We start from the raw sequence: 26,266 nt of genomic DNA, 5'->3' as shown, positions 1-26,266 counted from the left end.
CTTGGTGCTATTGGCACCAGTATAGGTTAGGGGCAGTGGCACCCCAGCTGGCAGGCAGCCCTCGCTCATGCCCCCCTGACTCACCCCAAGTGCCGGCAGGAGAATACATGTGTGGGTTAATAGTAGTGCCGAAACAGCGATGGTTTTCCAGAGCCCTCCGGAGCTGACTCATAGGACAGAGCTGAGCCAGAGATGACAGGGGGATAGAAATCAGGGCCCTGACGAGCTTCTCCGTCAATTATCTATTTATTTTGTGCACCATCTTCTCCTTCTGCCTGTTGGCAATGAGGAGAATTCATAAATGACGGTAATAAATGCGAAATGACAGCTAATCTTAATTGACCAAAGCTTCCCTCAAAAGCCTGGGTCTTGCTGGATGTAATATGCTCTAAACGTAAAAATATAAGCCAGGAAATTACACTGGCAATTTTACGTGCCTTTAATTGGACAGGTTTTATGCTGCCAAGCAACAAAATCAAGGGGGGATCCAGTTGCAACAGGGATTTTTTTTCCCCAGAACGGGAACGCTGGGTTCGGGGGCCTCATATTGTACCTCTGCCCCACCACCTCTGCTTCCCAAATCTGCAAATTTGGGCTCTGAAGTGGTGCCACTTTGTAGGGGGTTATTTTCTGCCTAATCTGTTCTGGGCATCCGCCACCTGCTCAGTGTAGCCAAGATATCCCTGAGGGGAGCCCTGTATTTTGCTACTGAGATTTTACCTCGGTGGGTTACTTATTTTCTCTCCACCTATAATGCACCACAGACTGTTATTTTTCCAAGAAAACATTTTTTCCTTCCAGGAAACAGGTGTTGATAGCAAGGTGTCCCCTTATGTCCCATCAACTCCAGCACATTTCTCTCTGGAAACCAGCGCAGGATGCTCAGGGGCTCTTTGGGGCCATGGGGAGAGGAGGAGGAGACCAGGCAAAACACCAGCTATTCCCTTCAGGACAGGCAGGCAGTGCTTCATGCACCCCTGGCAGATCCCTCCTCCCATCAGAGGGTATACAAAAGCCAAAATATTTCCTGGTGCTCCCTGCAGGAGCTGTGCACCAGGGAGCTGGAACTGCAGCGGCTGGTCCTGCTCCTGCCTTGGGCTGGCAGCACCATCTCGCTCCCCAAATTTCTGGGCTGAGTGGGCAGCGCCCAGGTTGTTGGGGCTGGGACATGTGAAGGATGAGAGCCAAAGGAGAGGGGAAGGCAGGAGAAAGAAGAAAGGAAACCTGAAGACAACAGACGTTTTGCAGTACTGCTAAGATGCTCCTGCTTGGGGTTTCTTTTTTGGGTGGGAACCCTCCCTGCCTGCCATGCCAGCTGGGCTGGGGTTGGACTGCGGCACTTTTCATCCCAGAGACTTCAAAACCTCCTCCTCGTCCTGGAGGAATGACTTGCAGCTTTTCTGAAAACTGGCAGGCAGCCTCAGTGCTTTACCATGGGAAAAGGATTAACCCCTTCCCTCCTTTTCTCCTTCTTATCCCTTCTCCCGGCCCAGTGCATGGTCCTGCTGGTTTGACTGGGAACTGGCTGAGAGGGAGGACAGAGGAGGATATATTTTATTTTTAATAGTATTTAGCCCTCACAGCTGTGTGGTGCAGGGTGACAGGAAAGCAGCCTTGCACCGGCAGCCTGAGGTTTCATCCGTCTGAAGCCACGAGATAAAATCATTGGCATGTGATTTTTGAAAGGGACAATTATTGAGGATTTGGGGGTTGGTTGTTTGCGGAGTGTGAAACAATTTAGAAGTGGGGAGAAAAGACTTACCCTTCAGGTGCTGCAGGGAGGAGCTGGCAGTGGCTCAAAGGACTCCCAGCCCCAAAGGCATGTTTGAAAGTTTTCCTATTTTCTGGGTCTGCGTAAGAGCACCCTGCAGCAATTGCGCAGCAGGGGTATGGGACTCCCGCCTCCTCTTCCTAGCTTTGCCTTGGGCTTGCGGCATGGTCTTCTTCAAGAACACCTGATTTCTTGGTTAATTTTCAAAAACCACTATTTTTTTTTTTTCTTTCCACAGGAAGCTTTGCAGATACAAAAACTGTCGGGGCTCAATGCACTGCAGCTGCAAACCCAGCTATCCACACGGCTCCCCGGTTTGCACGCAGTCAACGTGGGACCCTGGGGTGCTGCCTCCGACCCCCTCTGCCCTTGGGCTCCTCTGTGCCCCCCCACATCCCTGGGGCACCCCTGGCCCACTGCTTGGGCAGGAATAACCACCTTTTGCCCCTGGCAGAAGCTGGCCGGGACAGCCAGGTGATGTGCAGTGGGAGAGGTGAGGGCTGAGGAGGAGGAAGACTGAGAGGCTGCCATGACAAAGGGGTCCAGCCCAATAACCCGGGCTTTAAACTTTTTCCTTCCTCTTTTGCAGACATGATTCCCACTCCTGCAATGTCAAGACTTCAGATTACTGGGAGATAAATTTAGAATAGATCTGAAAAGTAATTTAGAGACCTAAAAATAGCCTGTGAGCCTGTCTATCCAGTGACTGTAAAACCAGAAGGGAGGAGAAAGGAGGAAAAAATGGCTGGGGGGTATGGAGAGGGAAATAGGAATAAATAATTATTAGAGGGGGCAGCCACGGCAGAGAGAAATCTTGAGCACACGTGCCCCTGATCGCTGGGATCAGGAGCCTGGCAGCAAGCTATCTTAACTTGTCCCTGCACTCATTGAGAAAATATGGCCAGCTAGTTTGATGTTAAAATTAAGAGATGCTATTTCATGTCGCAGTGGGTAGCCCTGTGTGACTGCCCACGGCTTCTCCCTCCGCATTGTGGTCCAGGGACATCACTGGTGCCTGTAGCCCAGCAGGGCATGGTACCTGATCTTCTTTCCTTCCCTGATAAAGTTGCAGGTAACACCATTTGCCCTGGGTACTGAACCAGGCATGGAGCTGGTGGCAATCAAATAGCAAAGGGGAATTTTTTCCAGGAGTTTGGGGAAACTGAGTAAACACCACATGGCCAGTGATGGGGATTTGGCGTAGCAGGGTTGGACCTGGTGATCATTGACAGCCCGGTGAGCCAGGTCCAGTGTGCCACCAGGAAATCCAGCCAGGAGCAAAAGGGGACGGGGATGGAGACAAGCGATAACATATGAGCAAGGTGTCTGTGCCGGCAGAAGCCACCCGCAGCAGGAGGCAGGCAGACCTATAGCCTACTGAGGGCAGGACCAGGTGCCCCAGCCAGAGCTGAAACAGGTCTCTTGGTCCCCTGTGAGAAAACAACCCAGTGGGACCAGGGTGCTCAACCCCCATCACAGCACCAGAGCCCCCAGGGGGGAGCGTGGCAGCCCTGTGCGAGGGGGCATGAGGAGGGGGCGGCGGGGGCTGCAGATGTTTCCTGCATGCTGAACGTGAGCTGCGGAGAAGAGATAAATGTCGGCGCTGCGAGCTAAGCCTCGCCTCGTATCGCGCCTTGCTTTTATAACCTCTTCTTTTTAATATCCTGTTGAGACAAACAGCCCATGCATGTGGGCTGGGGGGACCTGCCAAGCAGCTGAGCATCTTAGACCATCTCAGCCTGAAAGATGCTCAAATGTCCCAGAATTTCTTAGAACATCTCAACCTGAAAGCTGCTCTAAGGAATTCAGTATTGCAGCAAGTGCTAGGCTGCCAAATTGCTCCTCTCCCAACCTTGGCTCCCTCAGGGGCAACAGAGAGATGTGACATGGCCACAGGCTCTGGGTCGGGCACCTTGGTTTGGTGGTGACAGACCACAGAGGGCAGGGATTGCAGCAGGACAGAGAGACGATGTTACAGGTGCTGAGATGGTCAGTCCAAGCACTGCTAGGATGCCATGGACATCTCCCACGCAGTCTTTTCGAATGCCACCTGGGCACTATAATGCTTTTGCATGACTACAGGCATTGGGAAGGTGAAACATGGCTTCATGTGTCATGACTCTGCTGACCACCATAAGCCTGTGTCCTAAAAACGCTCCTGGGTGCAGCAGCGTAACCTCTCCTGTATCTCCCATTAAAAGAAGAGGTGATGTCGCTGCAGCCTGAAGTATTTCTTCTTCCCCTCCCAGCACAAATCTCTGTTTCTGGAGGGTGTCGTTAGATGTCCAGCAGCACATGGGAGTAAGGAGGCAGAGAGCAAGAGCCTCTCCTTTACTTACACTCATGTCCCCTGATGCTTGGCGCACAGTGGCATTTCAGTTTTCCCCCTTGAACCATAAATAGTGCCCTGTTTCTGTAACTGGCACTTTTGGGGTGGACACGCCCTCTCTTGTGCGATCTGTCACCACGCTCCCACCTTTGATTGGAAGGAGGGGGACAGGGGAGGATGCAGACGTGGGCTGGGATGTCACCTCTTCTTGCACCACCAAAACCCGGGAAGGCGGGTGGCCAGCAGCCACGTCCAAGTAGCACAAAGCCCATGTGTGCTTGGCCATGGCAATAATCCCCTAAAATGTAAGGTGAGCTTTCAGCCTCACAGGCTTGCCCCAGCACCCTTCTGCATCCCGGCCAGCCCCATGCTCCAGTCACGGTGGGACCAGATCCTGGTCCCTGCTATGGGCTGGTCACCTTCCTGGATGGGGAAGGCGAGGTGAGGGAAGCAGCCTCACCTTGTCCCAGCACCAACAGTCACCAGCCCCACCAGTAAGGTCTGGTGAACCGTCCCTTCCCCTCAGCTGCAGCTGGTGCAGCCCCAGTTGCCCCAGTGAGGGACTGGACTGACTGGGAATGGCCATGGGTGCTCTTCCTACTCCCCTGCCCCCAGGTATCATCACCTGGGTATGCTACTTTGGTATCTCTCTCAGGAAAAAAACACCCTTTTAATTAAACATGTACCTCAGACTACAGTTTCCGTCGTTTTGGGAACAGCCTATTTTTGCAGGGCACACTAAGCCTTTCGGCTGCTTCGCCCCCGCAGGGCAACCGGCCTCTGGCGTTGGGTTCCCACAGCCCGTCTCCACAGGGGTGGTCCCTACCTCGGGGACAGTGGGGTCTGTCCCCACCAGAGCTGCACAAGCCGCAACCCGCCCTGCCCGTGTCGCTCTGTCCTAACAGTGACATGCAGTGGTGGCAGCCTGCAACGGAGGCTGGAGATACCCCTGTGCTCAGCCCGAGCTGCTGCTGCCACTTACAGCCCCTCACAGCTTTCTGTAGCCATAGCTTTTTTTTTTTTTTTCCTTTTTTTTTAACTAATGGGTCAATACTATCCCAATAATGAATTCTGCTCTTGTTTTGTACAGCCTTGCTTTCTTCCAGCTCCTTCTTGTTACGCCCATGCATACACACGTGTAAGCCTACCAATAACGTTTTCTGTGGAGATCCAGCTAAGCAGCCCTACAGCTTTCACTGCTTTTCCTAGGGCAGGGCCAGCTATGGGCTGCTGTGTCTCCTGGAGCAAGCCAGGTGTATCAAGAGGTAAGACTGGGGGACATGAAGATGCTCAGAGGGCTGGAGCACCTCTCCTATGGGGACAGGCTGAGAGAGCTGGGGTTGTTCAGCCTGGAGAAGGCTCTGGGGAGACCTTATAGCCCCTTCCAGTACCTGAAGGGAGCCTACAGGCGAGATGTGGAGGGACTCTTTATCAGGGAGTGGAGCGATAGGATGAGGGGTAATGGTTTTAGACAGAAAGAGGGGAGATTTAGATTAGATATTAGGAAGAAATTCTTTACTGTGAGGGTGGTGAGACACTGGAACAGGTTGCTCAGAGAAGCTGTGGATGCCCTGTCCCTGGAGGTGTTCAAGGCCAGGCTGGATGGGGCTTTGAGCAACCTGCTCTAGTGGGAGGTTTCCCTGCCCATGGCAGGGGGGTTGGAACTAGGTGGTCTTTAAGGTGCTTTGCAACCCGCACCATTTTGTCATTTTGTGATCCTGGCTGCCTCAACCATACCCTGCACCCCACACAGCCCGCAGTGTCTCCCCATCTCTGGGCGTCTTGACCCCTGCCCGTGCCAGATGCACTGGAATGAAGAGAGCTTCTCCCTGGCCCTGCAGCCAAGGGCAGTGGCCGCCCTCCCTCTCCGCAGGCTGGCAGGGAGCAGCGCCCGCTCGGCCCTGGCAGAGCGTGCCCATGGCCGTGCCCCAGCAAATACTTCTGCACTGCTTACCTGCTGCTGCTTGTAGATCAAGTAGCTAATGTCTAAGCAGTCCCATTTAAACCCGCAATCAAATTACAGGAACAAAATTAGAAGCCAGACTGGAGCCACTTTAGAAGTTGCCCCTTATTAAATAATTCTGCTGCAGTTATTCTTCCTCTTATCACCATTTATTCTCATTCTGGGGCCAGTCTGTAATAACAGAGGAGGTTCATTTGTGCTCCCCCTCCTCTTCCCAATGTCTAGTCTTTCTGCGTGGGTTTCATTTCTGCCTTGTGAAAAGGCATTAGGATAAATAAAACAATGATGCAGTACTACAGAGGTCTACGTTAATGGGACCACATCACACTCACCCCTTCCACGACCCTCCCTTTCCCATATGAAAGGGGTGAATCAAAGAGACGAAATTCCTATTTCACCCCTGCCCGTACCTATAGGTATCACTCTATCTGGTACGGAAGAAGAAATTGCAGCGCAGCTCTTCCCTTCAAGGCAGCAGAAGCAGGAGCCCAAAGGAGGTGCCGGGGCGGTTTGGGAGCGCCGTCTCCCCTCTAGTGGGGTCTGCGCAGAATTGATGGAGGAAAGCAGGCGAGAACCTCCGCTTCCCAACTGATGGAGGAAAGGAGGAGAGAGCCTCCCCTTTCCTCCCTGCTCCTGCTGTCCCCCCACGCAGCCAACAGCGCAGGTGCGGAGATATCGGGGTGGCAGGGATGCAAAGCCCCAGCTGGGAGCTGGCATGCACTGATGGAGCCAGAGGAAATGCTTTTGTAATTGTTTGCCTATTAATTAAAGATGTGACTCGATGAGAGGTCTGATTCACTCACCTGGCTGGATTTCCGTGTTTCCGGATATTGCCAGGGAAAAAATAAACACAGCTTCTCACTAGCCCTTCAGCATTTTAGTAAAACCTGGGTTTAGATCCCTTTTAAAAACAGATCTATAGCCATTCTACAACAGGCAAACACTGCTGCGTGGTTAATGGTTGTTGTTCCCCAAACTACTGCTGAAATTCACCAGTATTAAAAAAACCATGAAAGTTAATGCAACATTTTGGTGACAACTGCCCATGTGGCACACCTGAATTCTTGTTTTCCGTGAGCAAGGCATGACCCCATCTCATGGTAGGTACCGACTCAGGCCTCTGATGGTGGGAACCACTGCGGGTGCCACACATCCTGGAAGCTGCTTCGGGGTGATGCACAAAGTCCCAGCACGGCTTAATCCTGCCCAGGCAGAACAGCGAGTTACCCACAGGCACAGGGGTAGAAGCATGAGAGGTCTCCATAAAGGAAAGCATGAGGATGTATAGCCTGGGAGAGGTGTTCTCCGAGTGGGGGACCTGTCGCGTGCTGGGGGTATTGCAGGGCATGGAGGGGGGCTGAAAGCTGGGCAGGAGTCAGTGTGGGGGTACAATCCAGCTGGCGGGCTGTCTTCTTGTCCTTCTCTGCCCCTTTCCTGCACCCACGATAAGCCTGAGAAGTTTCTTTGTAGAAACAGACACATATTCCTGAAGGCTTCAGCTACAAGGGGGATAACTGCCAGAGGACTGCTTGGACAGAGGTGCTTAAGATGCCCAAGGGGCTCAAAGGTTTCATCCTGCAGCTCAGGGCAGCTGAACGCAGGGGATTAAATTGAGTCGGGATCCTGCAGCAAGCAGATGAAAGCAGCTCAGGGCCTGCAAACCTGAAAACAAGCCAGAGCCAGGGGCTGGATGGGGCTCACCATCCCACCACATGCTAGTCCTTCTCCCCCCATATCCCACTACCAGCATCTGCCACCTACACATCCTTGCTAAGCCGAGTGCTTGCAGATCGGTTGTCTTCCTTAAGTCTGTGTTTATCAAAGCATCTACTGGGGGCACTCAGGAGGCAAAACTGGCCACCGGCAGGTGGTCAAACACAGAGGCTCAGCATCCAGCAGGACGAGCTGAGGGAGACCCATCTCACTCCTGGCAGGTGCCAAGGAGAACGTGAACCTGAGGTAAATGTGAGCAATAATCCCCTTTTCAGAGGGGTGCTCTGGCTGGGGGATTTGCATCCGCTGAGCTGTTTAGCCTCCATTTTAGATTTGAGCTCTGAGTGAATGCAAATATCTTAAAATAAAGTCAAAGCAGAAAGTCTGCTGGATACCAGGCAAACATTTACATATCAGGAAGCTGCAAAGGAAGCGATAGCCTCACCTTGCTCCACACACAGCTCCAGTCATTTACACATCAAAGAGGTGAATTCAAGAGAGCAGAAATAGACCTGTAAATATATGGAGATTCTGCTTTTGCAGTAGCTCATTTTCAAAGCACATCTACTCCTTTAGCGCACACGTGGGGTCACACTCCACCCCACAGCCCTCACCCCGCTTCCCAAAACAAGCTGTTTCAGCTTGCTAGCTTCCCTCTACAAGCAAAGCATAAAATAAGTGCAACGCAAGCCTAACTTTGAGTGTTGTCACCACTCGCATCTTCCTGCTAATCACTATTGCAAATTATGTACGTATCCAAAAATGTCTAAATTTCAATGCAGCACATTCTTGCTACTTGTGTTTCTTATTTTTACAATACATGTGACAAGTATTTCCGTATTTTTTACCTCTACTGACCACCTCCAAATCTTGAGGTAGGATATTCCTGTGATCAAAACGCAACGAGGCAAACTGGAATACAGCCAAGGCCCCCCACTCCTCTTGTAAAAGACGGATTTATGATCTTTAGTGACAAGTCGTCTTGTAAATCTTGACTTATCTTACCTCAGGCAGTCCAGTGTCCCCCCTCACTCACGCTTTGCCATCAGCTCAATTTTTGACTTGTGAGAATCCCGTTTCTCATGATTTCCCAAACGCTGCAGGAGACAACCATTCTTTAAATGTTTCCCATCCGAGTACCGCTCTGAGGCAACAGTGTCCGGCTTGTGAAACCGCACACTTGCATTCAGAGGACAAGCTTTAGTCCAAGTAAGGATACCAAAACCTCACAGCACCCCACACACCGTAGATCCGAGCTTTCCAGACAGTACTCCCTCTCCTCTCCTCCTTACCTCAGTAAGCCGGGCTATCGTGCAGCAGCCCCAGCCAGCCCAAATAAAACTGGACAGAAGGGAGCTCAGAGATGTGAACCGTGAACGCTCGCTTGGTGCCTGGCTCCAGCACCCACAGAGAAAGCTGTAACTAAGACAAAGATTTAGTGTTTTAGGGAGGCAAGGAGGAATTAATTACATGAGAAGAGACTTCAGTTTAGCGCCTAACTGGATTACAGATGCTGGCCGCCTGGGGCTTTGTTGTCTTCTTGCAGGTGGCTCCTTTAGCAGCAGGCCACCTTCTGCTCTAGCCCAGACCTTCACACCTACCCCAGGCACACCACCCAGGTTCTTCTCTCCTTGTTTGCCAGCCCTTGCCCTCTCTATGCCTCAGGCACCCCACAGCCTTTCCCTCATGCTTTCCCTTATTCCCTCACACTTTTCCCAGAGCCGAAACAGACTGCCCTGCTCTTCAGCTGAATTTTGCTGTTTTCAACTGCGTCATTCACTTCTAGCTTTTACTGCTCCTTGTGGCGTATGTTGTCATTCCAGTTACGTGCCTTTGATCTATCTATCCATCCATCACCTCCCTGAAAACCTGAAATCTCCAACCATTTTCATCTCCCGCCACTAATACCAGAAAGCAGTTGCTGCACACACCTGTGTCCCGATCTGGTCTCACTAGTTCCACTAAAACAGTCTCTCCAGTTACCTTTAGTGACTCACACTTTGACAAGTTTCACTTGTGTTTCCTACAAAATAAATCCCCAGACGAAGGCTTCTGGCAACTTGGGCCCGCTGCCATGCTTAAACATCGCAGGATGGGCTGATGGTGAACCGGCCAATGTAACAGAACCCAACAAAACGACAGAGCTGGGGAAGCCCCAAGAAATCACCCACTTAAACATCAGTTGACTAATAGCCTTAGGCTTCTGGAGGCTCACTTTTTAATGAATGCTAGCAAAATAGGCAATCCTGAGTATGTCTGCCCACACATCCACTCCAGATGGTTTTATTGTATTTAATGTTGTCTTACTCCTAGTCAAAAAGCTGAATAACTGTGATCTAGAAGGGCTGGGAATTTGAGGAACCACAACGGACCACAGAGAGCATTTCAGACAAAGATTGTCACATCACTTCAGCACAAACCGTTGTAGCAACCTTAAAAAGATAAGGTTTAAAAAGAAAGCCAGCATTGGTTTAATCCGAGGTCCTGTTTGGACCCATTTTTCCAAGCTCAGCGCCTACAAATTCACATTCTCCATTTACCTTTCACAATCAGATACAAACGGGGACCTTCTTGCGATGGTTGAGAGTGTTTTATTATAGAGTCTTATCAATAAATTACTTCCCTGGAAATCAGTTTTTCAGAACTAAAATCTTATCTGGCAGGGTTCAATAAGTAACAAGATGAACTCAGCCATGCAAACAAAATATTACTAAGTTACTTTAATAAAATTTTATCACAACGACCTCAGGAAGAAGAGTGTGTCCTGGAGACTTAGACAGTTAATCTTGGATTTTATTAATATTTTGGATTCTTTTTGTTATGCCCTAGCCTCTGGTACAAAGCTGTCTTCATTTTGATGCTAGAACGGGACAGATCTTTGGGTATGTTTATGCCTGTGATTCTTGTCTTATTTTATGGCTCTGTAATAAAAATAGCACCATCAGTGTTCAGTGCTTGCTGAGGTACATTTAAGCAACTGGTCACTGCACTGAAACAGAACTCCTGGAGAAACTGAGCTTATTCCTCGACAGTAATTGCTCACAAAAGGTCTAGCTCCCAAGCGTTTCAGTTTGTGCCATTCATTTTCTGTTCAGCACCTCTTATTACGTTTATTAAAGTAACTTTATTGGGTTACGTTGCACACAATAGGATATTCAAAATTCTGTCTTGACCTTCACAGCAGTATCTATTACTGCCTGGAAGATAACCAACGAACATTTTCTTTGTATATACAATCAGCATTCTGAGCTTGCAGCTACTGTTGACAAATGCTTACCAGTTTCAGTTAAATACAAGAAAACCTACGAATACTGAGACATTTGAAAATAAGCATTACCATATTTTTTATGTATTTTGGATGGTTTAGCTTACCTTATTAATTAGTCTTGATTTTCAGGTCTTAATTACACACAATTTTTACAAAAGCAACATCGTGTCTTAACATTAATCAAACATAACATTTAAGATTTTTTTTATTGTGCAAAACTTGAGCAATAAGTCTTATTAGTACAATAAGCTGAAAAAGCAAGGGATATTTAAAACAATATTCACATCCAGTGTGCAATTTTTATCCCTACTTCCATCTTCTTGATGTGGAATCTAGAATTCCCATCAGTAAGTGCTATCTGAAAATACCAATAGTTTGTTTCACCCTTTTTCATTTGGAGGAGACTCAGAATAAATTTTGCATTAGGTTTTTACACACAATTAAAATAGGTGTTTAAATTGATAAATACAAATTAGACACTGAAAAGGGTGGAAAAATACATACTGAAGGCATCCCCCTAAATGGTGGTATGACTAATAATTTATAGCTTATATTCAAAAATTGATATTCTGATTTTCCATTCTGAAAGATTTTAGGAAATAACCCAAAATTTTGTTTAAAAATTCTGCCATCTGCTAATTGAAAAAGCAATTTAATGCAATAGTTACTTTTAATTAAAATCTTTAGCTTGTTAGATATTAAGTGCTACCAGTCAAGGCAGTCACAAAGACTGTCTGATGTTTATATAGCACCATATAGATAAATATCTCCTTCAGAGAGATTATGTTTAGCTGGGCACATAATCAGAGTATTACCTGAATATTTTAGGTATTTTTGACTTCCATATCATAAATACATGTAACAATTCCTTAATTTGAGAAAAAAATGCACAGAATTCCATTCAAGCTTTAAGTCGGTGCTATCATTAATTCAAATTCTTTATGTATAAAAGTATCAAGAACTCTTCAGTAGTCAATTTAATATTCAAAAGCAGATCACTAGTTTTATGTAAACTTGTTAAAAAAATCACCACATAATTTGGCTTTAAAGTGACAAAGTATTTTGCTTAATATAATTTACAAAGCATGTGAAAAACTAATGTCAAACTACGATTGCAAAAAGATGCAGAGACTGGATTATCTCTGATACTGAAATACTCAATTAAAATATATAATTATATAAAGAATCTCCAAGAAATATTAATTATAATTTGTTACAGTGGTATTGTTCATTCCAGTAATAATCCTTCCTATAAGGAGGCTGCATGTTAACTGAAATACATTAACCTGTTGTAGTTCCCAATTAGAGAACATCAATATCCTCTCTCTGCCTCTCCTCCCCCCTGAATTTACTAAAAAGTGGATTAGGTTTTCTAATTAAAGAGAAAGGGAATTATGTTCACTATCCAGATGGCCATTCCCTAGCCCTAATCAAAATCAACTTATCTACAATTGTTAGGTTTAGGCTAGTAACAAATCTCGCAGTAAAGTGTTAAAAATAGGTGGAGTAACTAACAAGCCAATTTATGTCTTTTAAATCACTGAAATCTACATATCAAAATATCTGGAAGCACAAGTGCTGGTGACATCATTGACTCTTACAAACGGAGCCTTCCGTAAAAGTTGCACAGATGGAAAAAGATGCCTTGAGATAAATGGAAAATAAAATCCAACAGAAGAAAGATTTCCTAATATTGAGCCCAAATTCCTTACAAACTAACACACATATTTCAGTGACAGACACTGCTCATTGTTTTGGCCCTGTTCCTCCCCGAAAATCAGCTTCATAAGCTGTTATCATGCTAATAAAAAAAAATAAAATACACCCTCTTAAAATATTGTATATGGAGCTCTGAATTCCAAAAATAAAATGAATGCGCATTTTCATATTCTTGCTATGAAACATCAACTAAAAATTATGAATGTTTATAAAGGAACCAAATTGCATTTTATGCACTGTATCTATATCGATACAGTTCTCTGTGTTAGTGGAGAATTTAGCATCTTTAGAAGTTCAACATGTGCAAAATTCAATTACATTTTGAAGAAAATTCCAGTTTAAAATGTTGCACGTAATTTCATATATGACAGGCCAATAATCTGAAGTCCAGTCTCAAACAAAGCTGTACAAAGTTTGCTTCAAATCTCCCTACACCCTCACAAAAAAGGCACTAAGTGGTTTAAGTGTGCAAAAGGCTTCTTAGAAGAAACAGTGTGCAAACAGAGCCTGTTCCATTAGCTCCGCATCCTTTAGTGATTTCCTAGAGAGTACTGGTATTAGATGCTATCTACGGTACGACTTTCTAACGAACAGAAGACAGTCAGTCCACGGAATCACAGATATCTTTCACTTTCTGATTGAAGTCTTCAGGTTGATCAGCGTACACATAATGACCTGCACCAAGGATAGCCTGGAGGATAAAGGTGAAGAAACAGGTCAAAATCACAAGAATGTAATAAACAAATAAATAAATACTGGGGTACACAAAGAACCTGACTTTCACACATTACCTACTTGATACTTTATTACTTGAAAAGATAAATCTCAAAACTCAAACTGATCTCTTGCAACCAGCCTGTGTTAATGCAGTTAGCACAAACGCTGCCAGGGGGTGGTATTATACAGCCTAAAAAGGACGGTAAACATCAGGAAAGCTTGTTTCACCTGTTGAAGGAACTTTGCTACACAGGAAAAGAGGGTAAAACCACTGCTTATTCAACTGCACACCTTGTTGAAAAAAAAACACCATTCAAGCCAACACAAGTCACAGCAAAACAAACTTAGGAGAACATGCTTTACATATCAAACTTCTGATTCATCTTCATCCTTCATTCTCCACTCAGATAATTCTGCCAGGCCGCTCTTTAGTTATGTAAGCATTTGCATTAGAGACAGCATCAAACCACATGTATTCTCTTATTACAAAAATTATATGGAAGAGACTAAAGAAGGTACTAGGATAAATGTTTAAGAACTCAGAAGCTTAAATTGCTGTGGATTCTCTAGACTTGTGGAAGCAGATTTCAATCCTCCGAATTAACAACTAGTACATTAAGCAGGGACAAGTAAAATCCATACAATGCAATATATGGGGGGAAACCCCCATTTGTGTGACCTAGATTATTTCACAGTAACTATGTTAACAAACTTCAGGGCTTAAATAACCAGGCACGGCGTGGTTACTCATTTCTGTAATTCATCATTCTCTGCCAAAACTGGTGCCAAGCCATCACTGCAGTGTAGAGCAAAGGTACTTGACCTATTTTCTTTCCATTTTATAATCAGTCCAAGATTAATTTGTATTTAAATCTATTTTTCCCCTCCCTCCATTGAAACACTCTTAAGTCTCTAACTGAAGCCCATAAAAGTATGGCTATGTTACTGTGTTAAAAAACCCACAAAGTAAAAATTAATTTGAAACAAAACCACATAATAAAACACCAGAACCTCTGTGTGTTTTGCCAAAGATGGTGCTGCCAGTCCATGTCCCAGCCTCATGTGAGAACTCCTTCCCTCCTTTAAATGTCCCTGCAATTTCTACCACTCCTCTTTACCTTTTAGAATCTGTATTTGGCTTGACAAAATTTTAACCTGGAATACAATAAAGTTTTCCACAGTCCCCTCTAAAAGCCACTGACCAGAGTGGAAAAATCTGCCTGAATGGTATAAGCTTATCCCAGCAATCTACTGTACAGTGCTTAAGAGTGACTTTTTGTTACAACTTTCTCTCTCGTTAAGCAGTTAAGTGACACTTTCAGTCTGGATGTCAACATTTATGAAATGTATTCGTGCTCTTTAACACATGTAAAGAGTTCCATAACAATGTCTTTTCTCTGAGTTCAAGCTCTGATGTTAGCTATATCAAGATTGTAAAATTTTATTTGAATGACTTGGCGTAACATAGTATCGACATCACATATTGTACTCTTCTGTCCAGATAGATCTAAATATCAGTAAGACGACAGCTGGTGTATTCAAGTATTTTATCACCTCATAGCATTGCAACATATATGCATATTCAATTATCACGGCTGACTGATGTGATAATGCATGAAGATTACTTTTAAATTTGTTTGGTTTTATAGAAATCGACAAAAGAAATGCAGTGTGCACACTCGCATCAAGTTGCAAGTACACACATTTTAAATTATAATGTCATATCTCTAAACTGGAATGTATTAGCTAGGAAGACAACATTAGGTACTTTTTCAATGACTTAAAGATGCTTACAAGAACCTAAGCACCAGGTACAAACCACTCTCTTACACAGAAAGATTAGAACAGTTTATGAGAGCCTCCTCACTATGGCATACATATATGCAGATATTAGGACTGCTATGGTTTAAAACTCCAGATACTTACCAGTGACCACAAAACCTACTTGTATTAGCACACTATAGAGCAAAATCCTGTGTAGAGCAGAAGAATGACTTTGCTCTAAGATCTAATTTAACTTTTAGTGCTACCAAGTTTCCTTCTTACTCTGGGAACTCAATACTCTTTTGTCTAGGTTCTCTCTGATCTAACACTTGTTTTCTCTCTCGCTGTTACAGAAATTGGAAGTCATTACCCCAGGCTTTAAATCAAAGGGCCAGCATTTCCACAGTTGGCATAAAAAACATAGATAAGATTTAAACAATCCACACAATAAACAAACAACTGCTTTAAAAGTCAACTTACTATTGTCTTCACATATGAATTTGGTCTCAGAGACTGGATAGTGCTGCCAGAATTGCCATCTATACACGAACGTGCTCCATAGACCACAGTGATAGGAATGTCTCGATCCATTTGTGGAATCCGTTGCAGCATCGGCCTTTTTGCCCATCCGTAAGGAATAGTCATGTTCTTGAAAGCTGTTTCACCACTTCAAGTCATCAAAAAGGGTAAAAAAATTACATTTCTATTGGATCTGCCTTTTCTCTAAATTGGAGTATCTGTGCCTTTTGATAACACAGAGTGCAATACTACATGAGGCTGGGCTTTTTTTACTATTAAGAAATGTAAGTTCTCAAGGTTTGCATTTATTTTCAACAGAAAGAACCTATGTTTTTACAGTACTGTGTGATAACACTTAAGAGAATGAAATACCTGATTTTTAAAGTTTTTAAAGAAATTACTCATAAATTAAACCACTGTAACAATTTTTAAATTAAAAATTAGCACCCAAACTCTCTCAGAATTAACAGACAGTTCAGAAGAAATACAGAATCAGGATAGCTTTTACTTTTTTCAGTTTCTGGAATTCAGAAAAAGTGCAATGCTACCTTTTCCTTCAATTAATACAATCGATTTTACCATTTTAAATAAAAAAGCATGTGCACCATTGCCATGGCCATTGGAGGGAGTAGCACGCACTCAGTAAACGAAAGACAGACTTCAGAACATACACTTGGAAACTCATACTCACCTGGGTGACTGTACGTTGCAGTGATAGATATACTCAGCCACAGTGTTATCATCAAACATTGATGAATACTTTCGCTTGAAATCCGGTCTTAAACGCTGGACAAGGCTTAATCCTGTTAAAACAGAAAACGCTATTAGAGGAGGAATTTGTATGGACAACTTTATCAGATTGCCTAATGCTTTTCATTACAACCCTCCAAACACGTTCCTTTGAAACTTGTGGCTAAGCTTGGTGACTTCTAAACCAATGTTTTGTTTCACCACTTGCATGTCTTAGGAAAACACAATGGCATTACACCAAACAGGAATGAAACATAAATATTCTAAAGGATTTTCTGCTGCACCAGAGGAGGGGCAATTCAATCCCTGCTGAATACATATGGAGAATGTTTGAGAAGGGCCACTGCAGCAATAGAGGAAACATGCAAAGGAGACCAGCAGAAGGGCTAAGTGGAGTATCTTTTTGCCACCAGTTTAGTCTCACCTGATACCAAAACTGCCTTTCTCCTTGCTCTGCCAGCACTGGGTGGGCCAAAAGCAGCCCACCTCTCAGAATGAGAAGGCCCTCTTGAAAAAGCTGGGCTGTTTTTCTTCCTTATATCTAAGTCTGCGCTCTCCTTTTACAGAACAGTCTTCTTCTGAAGCTAGTTCATCTAACTAGTATTTAGTTGAAAGAACAGAAGTCTATGCAGAAGAACAGGTGTAGAAATCTTGACAAGAGTGTAAGACATAAGAACTGGTATAAATCAAGAGATCTAACCTAGGAAAGCTATGGTCCATGCTGTCTTAACAGCCAAAGTAGAGAAGCAGGTCCCTCCAGGGGCCACTTCAGGCTTTCTAAAGTTAAGCTCCTATTCTGAATTACTTCTTTAAGGAAGAAGTCTCTTCTAGTTGACCAAGCAGACCTTTGGGACAAGAGCCTCACCAAAGGCTAATCTTAGTCTAAAAATATTATTCATCCCTGAAGAGATAGGCTCGCAGTTTACCACTTGGGTTTATCAACTGAAAATACCATTGATAATCTGCACAATTATGATGATGTCACTTCTTCCCACCTGTCCCTGGCCAAAGGCCTGGTACTATTTATGTAGACCTTGTCACAGTGATCTGTGCGTTTGTAACCTTGAGACTGGACTACTGTTTTAAAGCATGCCTAAAGGCATGTTGCAATCTAGAAAACTAATACAGCGCAAGAGAAAATAATTCCTTTATGAAACTTCTATTGAAGTCCTGAAGCAATGAAGATTTTGCAAACAGTCTGCAATTTGCTCTGCTGCTTTTATTTTCTCTATAGAGAGTTCAATTGCCGGACTTCTGTCTTTTTCTGTCTGTTTAGGGTATTTTTGAACACAAACGATACAGCTAGCTTGGGATAAGAATACCTGGAAGAAAGAGATGAATTCTGTCTTCCCCTGTTATCAGCATAACGACCACAGCATCTCCATTTCCAATAACTAGGGGATTGAAAGTTACCAAATTTGAGAATTCACTTTCTGTTTTGATAAGAAAGTGTTTTGTCTGAGGGTCCAATCACAAAACCATTCTCCTTCCCTGGGAATTTACAGGGGAGAATGAAACAAGGAATCAAGGCACACTGGAACAACTTTTAGAATGAAATCACACTGGCTCATTCTTGTAATACTTATTGAAGACATACTCAATTGTCTGGCTGATGTTTTCCATAGTGTCTATGGAAATGCTGAAAGAAATACTAATATTGAAGACTAAGGTCCATAAAAAGGGTGTGGTCCCAGTGACATTGCTGTTGTGCTGAGGAATTTTTAAGCGTTCAGCTCTAGGAATGGAATTCACAAATCCAATCTAAGCACTGAAACCCCTCTACTGGAAGCCTCCTGGGTGACTGTTCCAGTTAAGGAAAACGTTTCACTGAATTTCACTGAATTTTTTTTTAGAGTTGGAAGGGACCGTATAGATCATCTAGTCCAACTCCCCTGCTGAAGCAGGATTGCTTAGAAAATGCTACTCAGGAAAACATGCAGATCAACTAACTGGAAACCACTCAAAAAGATCTTTCTTGACTCTCTCTCCCTCCCAGGTTTAAGTATCTGCCTGCGGGTCTGATTAAATATCCATGTGATATCACCATGATAGCCCAAAGAACCCAGCTCCCATTTAAGTGCCTAAGACGTACCTTTGAACAAGAGCAATTGGCTTTGTAATGAGGATCAGACAGCTCTGCCTGCCAAGAAGCTTAGACACATGTGCATGTAGAATGAAACCTGGGTTTGGTTCAGTGCCTTCATCAGGTTGGGTTTGATGTCTACCTCACAACGCAGTGTTTAAACTTACTAAGAATTATGCTTCACCTGTCATGAATTGCACGTTAGGTTGATGACAGAAAACTTTAACACATAGAATGAGAAATGGATGAAAAATTTTGAAAAGCACTGCCCTCCACAGCAACCTGTAAGTGAGGCTAGGTTGGGAATACGTTGCCAAGACAGGGTCTGTTTCTGCAGCATGGTTTTGACTGCACTTACTTGCTAAGGGAGCCAACTTCAGCTTTGAACTCTTCCATGTGGATTGGTTTATGTATGCATTTGTTATTGGATAAAAGGCATTAAAGCAGTGCTTATCACCCAATATGCTTCAGGTTGTTTTGTTAATCAAATTAGCATTTTACTTTAAAAAAAAAAAATGTTTGTATAAAACATGTTGCTCTTCTGAAAAGCTAATTTTGTCATGCTCCCAAAAACAATCAAATACATCAGTATATTAAAATATATAATCCATAGGAAGAGATTTAGGAAACAGATGTGGTTTAAATGTAGACAAAGCCTAGAAATATCATTAGTTTATCTTCAGACTGAATGCTAAAAATGATGAAGAGGTGATTTAATTTTAATTTGTGAGTGGCCCGAAGGATATATTTTTCCAAGCCCCTCCAGCAGATACTCCTGTAGTACAGACATTAATAGGCAGATAACCTCTTTCCCCTCTAGAAGGAATACATATGATGAATTTAAGATTTGATCACACCCTTCTCCAGACATAAACTAAAACCGTAGTATTTTTGGTCATTCTTACCTAGTCCTAGTACTAGGGTATACATAGTTTATACAACATCTCATCAGTGCTGTTGAAGAAACATAGAAATAAGAAGTATAGACTGCCACTGTAATGCAGGATACCAAAGAGACCCAAAAAATTTGCTAGAGTAGTAAGAAAATGGCTAATGGAAAGTATCCTGTTTCAATTTAACTCCTCTAAACTCAGGCCAAAGACAAATGAGTTTGAGAGACTGCATTCTAACGTTAACCAAATTTGAAAATTTCGTGTGTCCATCAGACTGCAGTTGGAAGGGAAACTAAATGGACTGTGACTGGAGGCAACCAGAAAAAAACCTTTTTGCATTCGTATCTCTTTATCAGGCTTCCCCAACAGTTTCCACATAATCTGACTCACTACAACTGTAGCCTACAATAATATAATGTAGCTTGCTATAAACTATCGTAGTAGTATTTCTATAGAAAGAGCTTGCCCTCTTGTCCTAAAGAGTTCATCTTTCCTTAACCCCTCCCACTTCTTCCTCCAGTTCTTTTCTCTGTGGGTGATATGCGCTTGCAACAAAGCTTATTTTCATGTGGTATCTGCTCCATGCTTACGTTTAATGAAAATGGAAACAGCATTTAAGAGTAGCTAAAACTCACCAAAGGGTCCTGCTATCCTCAGCCCAGCTAACGGATTAAATGGACTCAATATAGCTCCTAGTGCTTTGATCCAGATTGGAATTGGTCTTTCATGTTCAGCATTGTCAGGCCTCTCTGGAAAACCCCATGGCTCCACTAAGATTAGATGTTTGACCCTGTTGGCAAAAAAGGTTCAGAGGTTTAGAGGACATTAATTTTTCTTCGACTGAGTACAACAGAAAGGTGCTATCTGTGGACTATGCAACCTGGTTTAGTCACTTCTATCATAGCGGCTTATTACCTAGTTTCTGAGTCATCCAATGGTTTTGCTTTCAATTACTAATTTCAGAGAGATTGAATTGCAACTTGGAAGCATGTCACAAAGAGAAATTCAGTATTCAATAGATACCCACTGTCACACATTTGAGAAAAAGGCCAGTCTTGTTTCTATGTTTAAAAATAGCCAAATCTATATGCCCAGTCAGTATTATTTGCAGGAACAGTTTAATGTGACAGAAAAGAGGAAAATTGCAACTGTTTCATTTAAGTAAAGTTGCTAAAAGTCTTTCTTTTCCAAGCCATTTAAGATCTCTGTTCTAAGAAGAGATGCAATTTATCTCAAAAATCATCTTAGCAAACTAAAATACGAAGTGAGAGAGGCAGAACAAAACTGGCAGATGTTTTCTAAATTTATTGATTTTAGGTCATGAAAGAAATGTCGAAAAGACAACTTACAAAATTATTACTCAAAGGAACCTCAGTACAGAGAGCACAGTAGCAGTCTCCAGCACATGCAACTATCAGTCACTTCAAGCTGTGAATCCCCCTCAAGCAAAAAAAAAATCTATTTCATCTTGGTAGACTGCAATAATCCATTTCTGTTTAAACCCATAATAACACCAACTCTAACTATCCCACATGGTGCCGATTTCTGAAAAAGTGCCTGTTAATTATAGTTTTGCATATTTAAGGTGATTTTCCATGCAAGCTTCATGATCTTTACTTTCTTCTTCATGACTTCCTTCTCTTTCAAAACCATGAGATTAGGTATATAATACAGAAGAGTTCTTAGTGCCTAAAACGATGCCAGAAGTGATTCCAAAGGCTATTTCTGGACTATAATCAGTTGGGAAACCAAAAATCTGTGCTTGAAATGAGGGGTTGAACAGGATTAACCTCACAAAGATGTTTCTTGGCTGCCAGCTCCGCCTCGAGCGTATTTGCAAGAGGACAGGGTAGAGTTTAACTACACAAACCAAGCAGGAGAGACTGGAGGCTAAGGAGTGAAAGCAATGAGGAGCTGTTCAGGACAGACACGCATTCTGTGCACAAATTATGGAATTAAACATAACACAGCAAACACTTGAATAAAAATAGAGTGAACTTTTTTTTCATGTTTCCTTTCTTGATGCTTTCTTTTTCCTATTTGGCATTTCTCCTTTTAGTAATCAAGCCTAAAACATAACCCAGGAAAATGGGAAGTTGATCATGAGAATCATTCCAGAAGTAACAGTCCAGAAGTTGTAGTATTTGAAAATCATGACCCACCACCACCCGGGAATATTCTAAATGGAAACCTTTTTGGATTAGTAACCTCAGATGTCCCATGAACAACTCTGGTACAACATAGTAAATTAACGGATCATCTAAGCTTGGCGAAATAGATCTACTTTCCTAACAATACGTATCCAGAATCCCTTAAGCCTCTAATGCATTGTTAGGTAATCTAGCTGAAAGCTGTGTTATATTTATCACTTGATTCAATGCCATCTTAAGATCCTACCAGTCAACTTGCTAATTTGATGGTGTCAGAGAAAGGTTAGTAACATGAGAGCACAAACTGAAACATCCTCAAATTAATTAACCTCAACTTAAGCACAGTGAGGCATGAAAACAAAGCATCACTTTTGATTTAAGGCAGCAGGGGGCAAAAACAATATCCCATCCCACAGGGACAGGATAGCACCATTTATAGATACATCAGAAGGGTAAGGAACTTGTAAGTGATCCCTACAAGAAACTAACTACCGTTAGGTAAAAGTTGTTTTATGCCCAAAACGAAAACAGGTTCATGTCCCCAGAGCAGAGGGCTGCATTTCTTCATTGCAATTCTGGATTGAGACACACACCTACTTTCACACATCACTTCCAGCCGCACATGCCAGCTGTCGTCCACTTGCAAAGGAAGAGGCAAAGTGTTGTAGCAAAAAATGATCTATGAATTTACTTCAAAATCTCCAAATGTTTATTTATTCTCTCTGTTTATTCCATATACAAAGAAATGTATATGGAATAAATTGATGTGAATATAAAAGAATGTTTTGTATAATATAGAACCCACCAGACGATGTGGAAAGCTAAACTTAGATTCAGAGTTTTTCACAGCAGTCCACTATCTGTATCTAAACAAAAGCAATGTCCTTTTTGATACAGAATGACTTCAATTGGCGGAATCCTAACTCACCAGGGGTTATATAACCAGACTATATCAAAAAAGAGATGAATTATTAGCTTATGGGGGAAAAAAAAAAACAAAAAACCACGGACTAGCTGTTGGTTAACACCATGGTGCAGAAAATGCTGATGAAATACAATTACAGGACTGCTGCAGCTGGGCTGTTTTTCAAAGAAAAAATATGAAGTGGCATACAGACAATTTCAATCAAACAGTCACGAAATTCATTTTTACATCATCATGCTGGCACTAGGCCAACTGCTACCATATAGGCATAAATTACCTAGGGGAATTATATTCAGAAGTTTCAATGTTATCTATAATAATGGGAAGTTTGACAGAAACAGGCCTATTTTCCCTTCACAAACCTATTTTTGATCAGAGATATCACAAAATATTCACCCATAAATATGATCTTTGCTATTTTGTACGGCAAGGGGATATTGAACAAAAACAAAGAGGTACAGAAGAATACACAAAAAAGCTTATTTACCACATCTACTTATTTTTGTTGCCCTGGAAACAAACCATACAATTAATATTTTGGGTTTAAAATTCAGTATCAAGTTTCTTGATAGCATTCTTGAAAGCACAGTCATTTACATAAAGATAATCTATGAAGAGCCTGATGAAATAAAAATCTACATTAAAATTACTAGTCAAATACAGTAAAGGAACTCTTTCATTCCTTTATTTTCACATACCTTGATGGGTATTTTAATGAGTAAGCAGCAGCCAGGAATCCACCTAGGTTGTGTCCAAGTAAAATCATTTTTTCTAACCCCATCTCCTTTCTCCATTCTTCTATGGATTCCACAAACTGATTTTCTGCTTCCCGAGCATCAGTGTCAAAGTGTGGTCTACTGCTACGTCCAAATCCCAAAAGGTCAAAAGCATGAACGGTCCTGTTCTCACAGAGATCTTCAAAATTGAGAGCCCACAGTCCAACGCCTCCTCCAAACCCATGCAGGAGAACAAGTGGAGTTTTATGTGAAAGGTCCGGAGAGAAAGTCAGTGTCCATATTTTATTTCCATTAGCTATATACACATATCGCTTATTGTATGTGCTTGCAATACCTGAAGAAAGAGTGGGTAAAAAAATGATGTTGCTAGACATGTCTGATAAAATATGAAATACATTCTATGGAAACCAGTGTTTTAAGTAGGAGTTCCCTTTCAAAGGGGAGAGCCTACAATCAAATATCTAAATAAAGGAACAATGAAAATCTAATTCTAAACCTGTTTATTTCATCACTGTGCAAAAGCCACATTTAAAAACTTGTTCTTCTTTGGATATATTTAATGTAAATTTACAGAAAATCTAGTTATATTCATAATCTTATAAAAAACCAAAGACTTACATTTTAGCATTTTGTCCTCAGCCTCTTTAAGGTGTAGCAGTGATGTGGGACACCAGGCAGGAAGCCAGCTGAATAACCATCCCAACCTATAACAGCAATACAGAATAAAAATTTCTTGAGCAAGATGGCAATTTTTGCACCATTTGATGCTTTGAAGACATTTCTTTTGCTGCTCTTAATAAAAGAACCCATGTAAATTACATGCCATGTGGGACAGGAGTGCGCAGTGAGAGGGAATTCACTCTCCTGGCGTTTATAAAGTGGTGTCGTGATCAGGGGCGTTCTTTCAGTGCACTGTTTCTCCACTGTGCATTCCTTATCACAGTGTACTGATCCATCTCCGTCAGAGAAGGCTTCTTCTGAGAACCTGGAGACATCAGCCCTCACGGCGACCCGACAAGTCTGGCAGAATAACACAATCATTGGGGTTTCCAGCCTCCTCTCAAGTTCCCTTGGAAGTCTGCCTGAACACGCATATTACCTTGCATGAACCTACTATTTCCAAAAAAGCAATAAACTGTGTGCTTGCCAGCATAACCTGAACTGATTCATACACTAGATAAAATTAAAAAGTGAAAAACAAGCAGGTTTATTCTAGTAAAGCAAAAACCTAGGGCCTGCATCCAACTTGGAAACAAAGTCCCAGAGGAAAACAAAACAGCAATTTCAATTCCCCCCGAGAGAAGCTCCTTTTCCAGCTGTCAGTTGCTATCTTGGTAGCACTAGCTTGACCATGAGAGCAGGAGGAATGACTCAGCTAGCAGCATTGCCTCACCGATAGTGCTTCAAAGGGCACAACAATTGGGTAAAGCTCCTCCCGGGTGCTAATTTATCCCTTGCTTTCAAGATGGAATCCTCTTTTTCCCATCTCTCTCCTGTTTTTGAAGTGGCTCAGCCTATCAGTGGAAAGGCTGCTACTGTAGGACCCCAGAGCATTCCTCATAGGGAAGAGGATAAGGTCACCAAATTCACAATTCTTGCCCTAGCACATTTTTCCTACACTGAACTGCTCTCCAATTAGTTACACTATTTTTAGGACTGAATGCTGAAAGTATAAGTTGTACAACAATAAATGTTAAAAGACTGTAAGGTTATTAATGTCCATTTTTTCAGAGTGTACACAACACATGGATAACGAATTACAGAACTGCCCTCTCGAGTTCTTTATCCAAAGGACCTTCTCCCCACCTTTTTAAGGGGCTGAGCTATTCCGGCTGCATAGCTAATTAAGCTTATGACACAATATGGAAGGTTTTCTGGAGATGCACAGTGCAATTGCAAGCAGCACTGTTCTGATTCACAGAAACATATTAGGGGATATCAAGACAAAAACCCCTCAAATCATACCTGATGAAAACGGATTAATCATCTGATCACCCATGCCCACTGCTATTCAGTATTATTTACTCCTCTGGGAAACACACTGATGTCTGGCTGCTCTGTAAATAACCTTCCTAAACCACTGGACCATGGGAATCGTTATAATGGTATATTGAGGGACTGGGAAAGGGACAGTTGTATGTCCTTCCATGCCATGTCCTCTTGCAGTCTAAAAAAAATGAAGGAACTCAGCATCTCACAGGAACGAGCATTCAAGTATTTTGCTGCCACATTAATCTATGTATTTATTTAAAAGTAAGATTTTTTTAAAAACATTAAAGCTGGCACAAGCCAAAAGCAATTTCACCAGCAAATAACTGTGAAATATGAGTTAAACAATGTCACTAATTGTGTCCAATGTTATGAATTACTCTGGTAAATTATTAAACAATAGCTAAGTCACCCCCCTTTTCTGCTAATTATATGCTCAATGAGTCATTTTCATAACTCTTAGGTAAGAAGCACAAAACCTAGTCACTATTTCCCCCAAGCCAAAACTATATGAATTGCTGCTTCTTGGCAAAACCACTGATACAGCAAAGAAACTGCTTTAAAGATTTTTCATTCTTTTTTTACAGAAATGTTTAGTTCCAATATGTCAACATGACGACAGTGCGGAGATGTGACCACAATGAAATAAAAAGAAAATCTACAGTTCACAGTCTTAGAATTTTATTTTCCAGTCTTAGGGAGACGCCTGGATGCTCAGGAAAAATATTTAGAAAACTGCATCAGAATGGGAAAGCTCTAACACAGATGCCCACTCTTTCTTTTGTTAGTTATCAGTACTGTTTATAAATACTGAAATTTACATTCAGAAGACATCACATACATGTATAGCTTGAAAAATACAGTGAGCAAGCTGAAATGCTTAAAATAAAAATTATGTTTGCAATCCAGTCATTCTGTACTTGAACTAAAAGAGCAAATGAAGAAGGCTTTCTGTCAAGAGTGATCACTTTCTAGA

At 42.6% G+C, this 26,266-nt stretch overlaps 1 protein-coding gene across 1 annotated transcript in view; it reads right to left on the bottom strand.

Annotated features, from left to right (window-relative positions):
- Nucleotides 1-10,349: 10,349 nt before the first annotated feature.
- ABHD5 (abhydrolase domain containing 5, lysophosphatidic acid acyltransferase) overlaps nt 10,350-26,266 on the bottom strand; it is a 30,283-nt gene continuing 14,366 nt past the window's right edge. The window contains exons 2-7 of the mRNA XM_074150209.1: nt 23,920-24,005; nt 23,263-23,635; nt 20,125-20,279; nt 16,455-16,566; nt 15,725-15,911; nt 10,350-13,454 (exon numbers count right to left, since the gene is read on the bottom strand). Of these exons, the coding sequence (XP_074006310.1) occupies nt 13,365-13,454; nt 15,725-15,911; nt 16,455-16,566; nt 20,125-20,279; nt 23,263-23,635; nt 23,920-24,005 (1,003 nt within the window). The 3' untranslated portion in view covers nt 10,350-13,364. The remainder of the gene's footprint in view (nt 13,455-15,724; nt 15,912-16,454; nt 16,567-20,124; nt 20,280-23,262; nt 23,636-23,919; nt 24,006-26,266) is intronic.

The sequence above is a fragment of the Numenius arquata genome, chromosome 7, assembly GCF_964106895.1.
Source record: "Numenius arquata chromosome 7, bNumArq3.hap1.1, whole genome shotgun sequence".
NCBI classification, from domain to species: Eukaryota; Metazoa; Chordata; class Aves; order Charadriiformes; family Scolopacidae; genus Numenius; species Numenius arquata.
The sequence above is the reverse complement of the archived record's forward strand: the minus strand, read 5'-3'. Positions and strand labels throughout refer to the sequence as shown.